At 38.5% G+C, this 12,360-nt stretch overlaps 1 protein-coding gene across 1 annotated transcript in view; it reads left to right on the forward strand.

Annotated features, from left to right (window-relative positions):
* The first annotated feature begins 274 nt into the window (after positions 1-274).
* The window catches only part of LOC126252046 (regulator of telomere elongation helicase 1 homolog), a 122,749-nt gene continuing 110,663 nt past the window's right edge, over positions 275-12,360 (forward strand). The window contains exons 1-5 of the mRNA XM_049952841.1: positions 275-748; positions 834-1,050; positions 3,070-3,236; positions 4,889-5,143; positions 11,977-12,090. Coding sequence (XP_049808798.1) covers positions 647-748; positions 834-1,050; positions 3,070-3,236; positions 4,889-5,143; positions 11,977-12,090 — 855 coding nt within the window. The 5' untranslated portion in view covers positions 275-646. The remainder of the gene's footprint in view (positions 749-833; positions 1,051-3,069; positions 3,237-4,888; positions 5,144-11,976; positions 12,091-12,360) is intronic.

Consider the following 12,360-nt stretch of genomic DNA (forward strand, 5'->3'; position numbering starts at 1 on the left):
CAATATTTCCATAATTTACTGGAAATGTTATCAACTCCTGCAGAGCTTTTACTTTTTAAACATAGAATTACTTTCTCTATTTCTTTCACTGCTGTTTTCCGCACACGCATCTCATCTATTTTGTTAGTACCTACGTTCGTAAGACCACACAAAACCAAACCATCTGATATGAAATTAATGAAATATCAACAATGATCAAATATGTCACTTTGTCGCAGAGAGTACCCTTTGGCGAAGCTCCAAGTTTCATATTTATTTGATCTTTGCAAAATGATTCGCGCGGGTGACAGTTGTGTTTTCATTGGTAGCGAGCTTTGTTTGAAAGATGTGTTAAAGTTGACAGTGGTGTGTTATTGTTAATATATGGTGTATTTACCCCTATTCGATGTAGTTACTACCAATACCTTGACAGAAATTCTGTACTAACGTAAGATAACATACCGGCACGGACTTTACGAGTAATGATAGTCTTGCCCTCGTTGGTTTCAAGTCGTTTAGATTATGCGCCGTGAGTGGGATTGTACTGACAGTGAGAAATGATCACGTGAAATATTAATGTTTTGTAAAAGGATGTGTTACACGCTGTCGTTTTTCCTTGTGGGCTTGTTGTAAGTCTAATTTTACCACCCTGACCTAAGCGATCACAATGCCGGAATATAATATAAGAGACGTTTCGGTGAACTTTCCATTTGAACCATATGCTGTGCAGAGGACTTACATGGAAAAAGTTATAGAATGCCTCCAGCACGTAAGTCTTATCGATATTGTTTGCTGCTTAAAGATGTTTTGCCGTATGTTGCATAGAAAACAATCGTTTTGCCTTCGTCTTCCAGAAGAAGAATGGTGTTCTGGAGTCTCCTACTGGAACTGGAAAAACTCTGAGCTTGCTGTGTGCTTCACTAGCATGGCTAACAGTAAAGAAAGCTCAGCTTCAAATGAAGGCGCAAGGTGGACTGTTTGAGCTACCTGGTGGGGACTTTGTGACTGGCCTTGCAGACAGTCTGAACACTGCAGTTGGTGGATCTACAAAAGGACAACAATCTGTGTGGGGTAAATAACAACAGTATTATAGCTGCAAGTACATCAGCAGATGTTGTTCCAAGTACTACACACGTCTCTGTTGTCCCATACTAGTTTGGATTTTATTATTCTTACAGTATCAACTTTTGCAGTTCATGAAGCAAATGTAATGGAATGATTGTGTTCTAGTTTAACTGACACTGACGCCGATAACCACATTTGAAACTGATATGAAACAATTCAGTGGAAGAAGCAGTAATACTAATACACTTTGTAAATTATTAAATTGCTTTGTATATAGCCTCAAAAGAAATGATTGTAGAATTGTTATAGGGTATAGCCACAGTATAAAATTTCAGATTTTTGAAAACAGAAGTTGTAGTAGCAAGTTGATGTTCTTTAATGTAAACTATACTTCAAATTCAGAATGAATCCTTCAGTCTGCCATGGAACTGTTATATTAAAACAGTGTGCTATAACTTTCTCCTACCTGCAAAATCTTATAAACATTCTCCTCTATAAACCAGGCTTGAAAGTAGATCATGAGTCACGCCAGGATATCTCACTTGGTAAGAGCATTACTTGCAAAAGGCAAGATTCTGGGTTCAAGTTCTGGATCAGCACACAATTTTGTTCTGTCAGAAAGTTTCAATAGTTCAAATGGCTTTCTTTACAACATAACAGTTGAAATAGCATCTCCAAGGTAGTATCTGAATGGTTTTATTTGTTACATTATAGCAAGAAAAATATGCTGATAATACTGGAAAAAATAATAAATAGTTCGTCAGTTATATAGACCAGATTATTGAATAGAAAATCTGTGAAATTAGCTTCATACAAATAGAGTTATCACTTCCTATTACCTATAACTAAACAGGTGAAAAGGTAAATGTCTCTCCAAGCTTTTTAATATTAATTTAGTATATAACCTGTTACTTCGATTTGGTGATTTCAGACTTCTTGGCACAACGTAGTGAGTCTGTAGCTCACATGACAAACCTATGATATTTTCTTCCTCCTCCTATATTTTCACCTAAAATATACTTTTGATGTTATTTTGGAGAATATTGTTTTGTTGACTTTTCAGTTAAAGATACTTGTAGAATCTTACACCAAACGACATTACAGTATGAAAGCATCAGTTTTCTACCTCCTCCTTGCTCGTAGGCATAGTTTTTGGAAGCTCTAAGCATTTATCAGTTTCATGATAGTTTGTTATGATGCTTCATTTAATAACTAGTTTAAATTAAGCAGCTTTTCCCTGATGATGCCTTCCTCTCAGTATTTATTCCTTACATTGGCAGGCGGGGATTTGTTTTTGGTAGTTCTAATTTTCCCGTAGAAAATGATGGTGATGATGTTGATATGTTATGGAAAGTTCTGTGATCACCACTACCACAGCAGTCAGTGAAGTATAAATAAATAAATTGAGAGTATTCCCCCTTGTGGAAAAGAAAATCAATAACTTGGTTTTTACAGAGTGTTAAAATTAGCTCCTGAAACTCAAATACAAGCAGATTTCATTCCATTGTGAAGACCAGAAAATAACATAATTAGTTGGATGAGTTTTGTGATTGGTAGATCACAAAAGCAATCACCTGTTTCATATCTGCAGTGTAGAGGACATACAGTATGTATATTAGATATGCAATATACTGAGCGATGTGGTGGAGTGGTTAGCACACTGGACATGCATTCAGGATGATGACAGTTGAAACCCGCGTCCTACCATCGTGGTGTAGGTTTTCTGTGATTTCCCTAAATCAGTTCAGGCAAATGCCAGGATGCTTCCTTTGGAAGGATGTGTCCGACTTTGTTCCCATACTTCCCTAATCCGATTGGACCGATGACCTCGCTGTTTGGTCCCCTCCCCCAAATTGGGTAGACAGCTAGATTTGCAATAGAAGTTCAAACTTACATTCTGCTGTTGACATTGATGTTTTTGATAACATACCAAATAATACAAGGTATTATATTGCTCAACAAAAATATTAAAATTTTTGTATTGTTTTGGTTATTTTTGTGATTTATAGTTTACTTATTTACCAGGTGTTCCAAAAATTATTTATGCATCGAGAACACATTCACAGCTCTCACAAGCAATGCAGGAACTGAAACGTACTGCCTATAACCATGTTCGTGTAACAGTATTAGGGTCTCGTAACCAGCTGTGTATTCATCCTGAAGTATCCAAAGAACTTAACAGCAGTGCCAAGGTAGGATTGATGTTTTTCTTATATATTTGTTATAGTAGACCCTACTTCACTAGTTTTAATCATTTCAAAATTAGGAGTCGCAGAACAGCTTCCAAATATGCAACACACTGTACTTCTGTTATGTTTTGTGTTCAGAATGTCGTGCTTGCAGTATCATTCAACCTTCTAGAAACATAATTTATGAGGGTCATCCCTTAAGTAAGTTTTCCTATTTTATTTCTCTGCAAAAATAAATGTGCCCATGACATATGAGGGCTGGTGAGTTTGACTGGTATGTGTTGACAGCACTTACACTGGTGTATGCTGCATGCCACAGTATCTTGTCAGCACACTGCCAGTTAGCATGGAGTTGATATCCATCGTATGGGGATGCGTGTATGAGCATTCAAATGATTTGATGTTGGCATGTACAGTTTATGGAAGGGTGCAAAGATGTGCACGACGACAGCACACAGGGAGGCTTACTACAGTGATGTATGATGATGCCATTATTTCAATTTGTGTTATTGTTCAGGAAGATCATTGCATTACCATTCACAACATATTAATGTGGCTACATCCGGGGGCTACACTTGGAAGCTCATCCGTCACAAAGATCCTGAAAGACACTCCTCGCTACCAAAATGTCTGTGCAAGATGGGCACCATGTTTTCTGAATGATGTCTGCAAGCAGCAACAGATGGATTCAGCCAAAATGTTCTGGAAGTGCATTGGAGAGAGAGAGAGAGGGAGATATCTGCTCTTCAAATGGTTTATTACTGGAGTGAGACCTGAGACAGAACGTCAGGGCGTGGTGTGGAAGAAACCTAGCACAGTGCACGAAAGAAATAAAGATCAAACATTCGGCAGGGAAAATTATGGCAACCATCTTTTGTGAGCGTGAGGGTACTTCTACACATTCTGTCTTGCAACACCACAATGAATACTGAGAGGTACAAGTTGCCATCAAAAGAAAAGTCTTGGATTTTTGTCTTGCAGAGTTCTCTTCCTTCATGGCAGTGCTCATACAGCTTGGGTGACTCAGGTGGAGCTTGGAAGGTTCAACTGGGGAGTGTTCCTGCATCTTCCATATTCACCAGGTCTTGCCCCAAAGTGATTTTCACATGTTCTTGCAACTCGTGAAGTCACACCAACAGTGAACAGCTGGTTACGGGCACACGGCCAGCTCTAGTACGACACTAGTTTGGAAAGACTTGTGTTCTATTACCAAAAATATTTGGAAAAACTGAACAGCTATGAAAAGACAGAAGCACTGTACAATGCCAATAAAATTATTTCAACATGATAAATTTTGTGTAAATTTTTTTCTATAAAATAGGAAAATTTGCTTATTGGGTGTCCCTTGTGTATGGTTTTATTTCCATTTTTATTTTTAATTTATTAACTTTAACACATTCATTTATGGCACTCTTATGTTTACTGATTACAGATTGCTAACAAATGTGATGCTAACTTTTATACGCCAGTATTGTTTGTAATCAGTATCAACAATTTCTTTTGTTTGATTATATATTATTTGTACCATCGTAAATCAGGTGATGGATGGATTGTGACTGTTGTGTTGTTACAATGAATTGATCATTCATAATTACGTTTGTGTTTGTGTGCTGCAAATTTTTAATAGATGTTGTGAATTTACTGCATTTTCCCAGGTGCACATGTGCCGTGTTAGAGTCTCATCTCGGACATGCTATTTCTACAATAATGTGGAATCCAAGAAAGAAGATCCTGCCTTTAGGAATGAGGGTATTCTCGATATTGAGGACCTTGTTGTAGCAGGACGTAAGACCAAATGTTGCCCGTACTTTATGGCTCATGAACTCAAGCAGACAGCAGATGTAGTCTTCTTACCATACAACTACTTGCTTGATCCCAATACAAGGACAACATTTGGTGTGGAAATAAATGTATGTGTTATAGATGGTAGTAATAGTAGTACTGGGTATAACTGCGAATGAATTGTGTGGGAAACAGAAGTTTATTTGTAGAAATTCACTTATTTCTTGAATGAATTGTATTTTCATGTTCCTGAATTAAGTTAGTTATTATGTTTATTAACAGTTTTAGGCTTCAGATAATTCTGTATCAACACAGTATTACTTCTAGAAAGAAACAAAATGTTCGAATTATTTGCAATACAACATAATTTACATTAGCTTGAAAATGGTTGCTACATTGTCTGTAGTTAAGTCTGAATTGTTTTCTTTGTTTGTCTCTGCTAACTCAGGATAAATTTTTTGTCTCATTATGTACAAATGTGTGTCTTCGATTTAATGTTCTCAAGACCCGTCAAGAATGAACAGCATACTGCAATGTGCGCTAACAAACTAATAAAAGTTGTACATAAACATGCATAGCAGCATTGCCCCAGTCAATGTGTATATGTTTTTTTTTTTTTTTATTTAATTTTCTTTATTCATCGTAGGAACAACTCAGAACTTTACAGGATTTGTCAAGGTAATACAGTGCCAGTTGGCAGGCCAAAATATGACACACAACATACATAACATGCTTTAAGAGGAGAGGACAGTTAGCCTGTGGTGGTAGGACAGGCGGTCGGCCATCACATTGATTAAGGAACCATCCCGTCATTTGCCTCAGTGATCTAGAAAAACCCAAATCGGAATTGCCACACACAGCATCTCCATCCTTCTGACTATGAAGTCAGTGTCTTAACAGATGCACTGCCTTATTCAGTAATTCTCTGTTGTATAGTGTCCCTTCATTTACACACAAATTGTTTCAGGTAACTTGCAATGTAAAACATAGTTCCCTTCTTTACTGCCCACACACTGAGGGCACCAGCTGGTGACTCCTGGATTGTTTCTAGCCACTTCAATGTAAAACATAGTTCCACTCTTCACTGCCATTCACACTAAGACACCAGTTGATGACTCCTGGACTGAGAAGATGGTGCTGTGCCCCTTGCCTCGATTTCAGCCTCCATATTCAACTATGTGCTACTGTCCACTTGAAAAACTATCAACAGACTTTACTGTTGTGCATTATACATCTTGACACACCATCCTTCTGAAATTAGTAAAGCATAATCGAGTATTGAAATGTTACAAGGTACTGTAGTTATCCCCTTTCTTTACTATCCACTACTGTGATTCCTGTAAGTCATATTTAATTGTTCAAAATACACTACTTGTGAAAAACATTTACCTGCCTTTTAAACAAATCTGTTTTAGTAATCTTTTTCAATTCTTTTGCAATTTATTGCACAATTTTGTCACCTGTTGTAAACTGCTGTTCTAAGCTTTTTTTCTGGGAAAACATAACTCCAAACTGACTCTTGTTCCACGATTATATGTAGAACTATTAGTGAAGTATTTAGTAATATTTTCCCTGATATGCACCACAGATTGATGTATGTTCTCACTTGATGTAGTAAGGATGTCCAGCTTTTGATATAGCTCTTTACAGTGAGCCCAATTACTACTTCTATTTGTTATTATTATGGCCCTTTTCTGTGGTTTAAAATCCATGTCCTTGTTGTGTGCCGTCAGTCTCCAGAAAAGAATACCAAGCTAGGAATTGAATGTATGTAAGCAAAGCATGTTACCATAAGACAATGTGTGTTCCAAACAGATGCTAACACCCTAAGGGTGTAGCGTGTTGATGATATTCTTTTGTGCCAGTATCTGTGCATATTCACTCTGTTAGCTGACAGTCAATGTTCACCTTTAAAAACAATGTGTTTGCTACACAGTCCTATATACATGTAGGCGAGAAAAGTCATGGGATACCTCCTAATATCGTGTTGGACCTCCTTTTGCCCAGTGTAGTCCAGCAACTCGATATAGGATGGATTCAACAAGTCGTTGGAAGTCCCCTGCAGAAATATTGAGCCATGCTGCCTCTATAACCGTCCATAATTATGAAAGTGTTGCCAGTGCAGTATTTTGTGCATGAACTGACCTTTCGATTACATCCCATCATCATGTTGATAGTGTGGATCTATGAATATTGAATTCCCTAACAACTTCCGAAATGGAACATCCCATGCATCTAGCTCCAACTACTACCATTCTGCGTTCAGTGTCTATTAATTCCTGTTGTACAGCCATAATGCCGTTGGAAATCTTTTCACATGAATCACCTGAGTACCAGTGACAGCTCTGCCAATGCCCTGCCCTTGTATACGTTGTGTACTCGATACTACAGCCATCTGTATATGTGCATATCGTTATCTCACGACTTTTGTCACCTCAGTGTACATGTGTTTTGTTTGCTCTAAGAAAGGGCAGTATCTGGGAACTTAGCAACAGTTTCAGTCTTGTTTATTAGCCTTTCACTCTCTCAAGACTTCAAATGTATGGCGAGTTGATTAATTTGGGGGAGGGGACCAAGCAGTGAGGTCATCGGTTGTATCTGATTAGGGAAGGAAGTTGGCCGTACCCTTTCAAAGGGACCAGCCCAGCATTTGCCTGAAGCGATGCAGGGAAATCACGGGAAACCTAAATCAGGATGGCCAGATGCAGGTTTGAACTGTCATCCTCCGTAACGTGAGTCCAGTGTGCTAACCGCTACGCCATCTCGCTTGGTGTATGGTAAAAGACTACCTACAGTTGTTCCACCCAGGACTCTTTGGTTTGTTCCAGTGAATAATAGCATGTAAGGGCAAGGTTAGCATAATTTTATTTTTATCATTACTAAAGGCATGCTGGATGTGTCTGTTGTAATACCTTATATGCAGTGCTTTTTTTCTGAAAAAAGTTGCCAGTACTCATGAAGTCGTTTTGTTCCAGCTGCTCTAAGTAAAAAACTGGTTTAATCCAAATAGATTAAGTACAAAATGGTGATGGCATAAAGAACACAATTTATAAGTACACAATCAAAATCAGATTACTTTCAAACTATCAGTATAAACAAGGAGCATATTCTGTTTAATTCCGAGGGGGGTGGGGGGTGGGATACATTTAGAATATAATCTGTCAAGGCCTTCACATACTTGGGATCACAGAAAAAGGGGGGGGGGGGTTAAGGGTGTGTAGAACAACAGCATTGGAATTGTTGCACCAACAATATTATTCTGAGTAACTGTTGTGAACATAAAAAAGGTAGGTTACCAGTTATTTTGAGTCTGTTGTATGGTCTGGAATTACCTTCAGCTGAATAGAAGTAATGAAAATAAAATATTAACACTATGAAAGATGATTATTAAAAATATGTCTAATGCAAAGGCTAGTTGTTTGAGCAAGCCGCTTATTAGAGGCACAAATATGAGCATTTTAACTATTCCCTGCCTCCATATTTTTAAGCTGTGTATCTCTATATTCAACAACTCCAAAGTGGAAAACAATTGTCATCACATGTATAATACAAAAACTAAAGAGATTTTGCATTGCCCTCTTAAAGATTACAACTCTATCCCCAGTTTCCGTAGTGCACCTTTGGGAGCCGCCACTTTTTTCAATTTTCTTTGAATGCAATATACAGATGGAAATGATTATAGAGTTATAAAACAACTGGCTCCTATTGTAGCAGCAATTCTGTGAAAAATGGAGCATTTTGTGTTGTTGGAAAAAGAGACATATGTTTCAGTCTGTTATGGAAGCGCACAAGGCTGTCACAGAACTACTATATGTAGTCTATAGTTTGGCACTGCATGTGGGAGTTACTGGGGACATGAAAACAGAATTCTACCTATTCCGTCACTCTAAGTTACAGTATATGTAAGGTACAGTCATATGTCACTGTTGCCAATTTGTTATATAATTATCAAAACGAAATTCTGCAAGCTGCACAGCTAGCAAAACACGGATGCTAGACTCATTCATGATATCCAGAAGGCCATAAGTGGTAGAGCACAGGCTGATACAGTTTTTCTTGACTTCCAGAAAGCCTTTGATACTATTCTGCACTTGTCTGAGATACCAGACTTTGTGTGCAGTTGGACTGGTACTTGTGAACGTCAAGGATAGATAATATTACACCAACACCAAAAGGTCTTGATAACTTTTTTGTAATGTATGGGTTTACAACTGTCAGATATCTGGGGATATCCAACCAGATCATTTTGAAATGTGTTGTGACAACCCCATAAATCTGCATTTGTGGTAGGCAGATGTCAGACTAAGATTCACTAGAAAATGTAATCCATCCTTGAAGGAACTCACCTAGTACTACAGTATGACTGGTTCTTGAGTGTTGCTCAGTAGCCTGGAACTCATATCAAATTTATTTGACAGGAAATAATAGGAAAATTCCAAGAAAAGTTGTATAGTCAGTATGTGAGCAGACATTGTCACAAATATCCAAACATCTGTCATCTCACTCTAGTTGTATTTTGCATATTGACGGTGAGGGTATAATTACAGAATTTTGAGCCTATACATGGAAGCATAGAATCAGTTGTTCTTTCCACACAGCATTCGCGAATAAAATGGGAAGAGAGGAAAATGATATTGATCCACCATGTAGTTACTGTGTGACTGTCAGAGTTCAATTATAGGTGTAACTGTAGAAGATCCCCTGTCCAGCCATCTGGATTTAGGTTTCTCATGATTTCCCTCAATTGCTCCAGGCGTATGCTGGGGTGGTTCTGTTGAAAAGAGCACAGCCAATTTCCACCCCCCCCCCCCCCATCCTTTTGTAATCCAAGCTTGTGCTTCATCTCTTATGATGTAAATGGCATGTTAAACTCTATCTCCATTCTTTTTGTGGAAGTTCCATCGGCAACGAATTTTAATTAAGAACATTTTAGATCTTTTCTGTCTCAACAGATTTTGGGGAATAACATCGATGATAGCGCTAAACTTCATACCCGCTCCAAGTGAAGTCAAACTATGCCCTAGAATGTATTTATTGTATGTTCATTGAGCGTGTAGCAATAATAGTTGAGAAGTCTGAACTGTATTTTGAATTTTGTGTATTTTATGTTCAGATTGTTCCACATCAACATTTGTATGTTTTTTATAGAATGGGAGCCATGACATCAAATTCTGTAAGGTGAGCGTGCTTTAGATTATTCTGTGCTTTCTGGGAAGATCAGTGGCCGTCATAAATACATGGCCTTATGGTGACTACATTTGTAATGTTTTCTTGTCAGGTTTGTATAGAATCAGTTGGGCAATTCAGGTGTGGAATTTGCACTGTGTGATCAGAAGCATCCAGACACCTATTGTGGACGTTAATATGGGATGTCTCCATCCTTCACCTTAATAACAGTTTGAACTCTGCAGGGGACACTTTAATGAATTGTCTATGCCAATATCTATGCAGTAAAGGCAGCCCATTCTTACTCGAGCTGAAACCATAGAAGGTAGTGGTAGTGATGTTAAACGAAATGGTTTGGAGCGAAGTCAAAGTCCTAAACTGTCACAGAGATGTTCCACTGGGTTCAGGTTGGGACTCTGGGCAGGGCAGTCCATTTGAGGACTGTTATTGTCCACAAAGCACTGTCTCACACATGATGTCTTATGAATGTGTGCTTTATCTTGCTGTTAACAGTCATTGTCTCTGAATTTTTCCTCTACTGTTTGCAATTCAAATTTTGTAAAATGTGATCATATACTTCCGCATTTAGCATTTCCTTTAGCACAGTAAGGGAACCACACCATAACCATGAAAAACACCCCCAAGCCATAAAATCACCCCCTCCGTACCTCACTGTTGGCACTACGCACAATGACAGGTAATGTTTTCCAAGCATTTACCAAACCAAAAGCCTTTCAGCTGATTGCTGCAGGGTATACTGTGGTCATTACTCCAAAACACTCATTTCAAGTCATCCACTGTCACCCCAATATTTGACAGTCTCTGTCCATCAGCACATGAGCACTGCCTGGTCTTTGTTTGGCTGAGGTTGTTCCTTCACGTTTCCACTTCACAATCGCATCACGAGCAGTTGACTTGGGCCGCTGTAGAAGGGTTGTAATGCCCCTGATTTATTTGTTACCTGGGTGACACTCAATGACTAGTCCACTTATGAAGTCACAAGACTGATCTGTTCCACTGTTACTGCTTCTGTACTGACAACACAATACTCCCTGCCTCATTTCTGCAGTGGCAGGTCCACCTCTCATGATATGGTGTGGTTAGTTCTGTATTACATAGGGGTAGCCAGATATTTTTGATCAGATGGTATATATATTAAAAGTAAAGTATGGGCACTTGGGAGTAATACAACTTTGTCTATGTTACAGAGAGAGAAAGGAAACTGAAGGGACTATTGATGTCATCTGCATCAGGACTTTATGCAGAATCAGCGGTGATGAGTGAAAATGTTTGCTGGAACAGGATTTGAACCCTGAATCTCCTGCTTACTAGGCAGTTGCGTTAACCACTGTGATACGTAGTCACAGTGTTCATTGCAGATGTGTGGACTATCTTGGCATGCTTCTCAGCTGACCCACATTCTCACCTAGTGCCACTTATCCATAGTCCCTGTCCATGTCCTCCATGCTTACTACTTTCAGGTTCCTGCAGGAGATCAGATGTAAATGTGCATCTGCACTGAAGATGGTAGATTTATTACCCATCGAGGCAAATCAGTTACATGGATGCGTGGTGTCTGTTCTTTTTGAACATATCCGAAAGAATAGACACCATGCATTCATATAGTTGTCTGTGTTACCGACTTGAAGTAAGCATGCAGATTGCAGTGTCAGGGTTTTCTTTCCCAAGATAGCTGTTGTTGATATGCACTGATGGTTTTATATCCGAGATTGCTGTTGTTAAAGAATCGTGTGTCTATCACAATACTGAACTAATAATCACATCTTCTTTTCAGAACAATGTTATAATTCTGGACGAGGCACATAATATTGAGAAAATGTGTGAAGAATCTGCCTCATTCCAAATCTCAAGTTCTGATATTGCCCTGTGCATACAAGAGGTTACTCAGGTTAGTATCTGTTTGTTCTTTTCTTCAGTGATTAGCAGTATTTGCTTGGTAGGAATAAGAAAGGTAAGTGTGTCCATTTATTTTGTCACCAGATCCTTACATGCTTTAGGGGACTCTTTGCCTTCTGCTGTTGCAGGCTCTCTTGTATGTGACATGACTTATTTTATGACATTATTCATTTTATACAATAGTGTCCTCCTGCAATTGTTGTTTTGTTGTTGTGGTCTTCAGTCCTGAGACTGGTTTGATGCAGCTCTCCATGCTACTCTA

Source organism: Schistocerca nitens, chromosome 4 (genome assembly GCF_023898315.1).
Source record: "Schistocerca nitens isolate TAMUIC-IGC-003100 chromosome 4, iqSchNite1.1, whole genome shotgun sequence".
In the NCBI taxonomy this organism is placed as follows: domain Eukaryota; kingdom Metazoa; phylum Arthropoda; class Insecta; order Orthoptera; family Acrididae; genus Schistocerca; species Schistocerca nitens.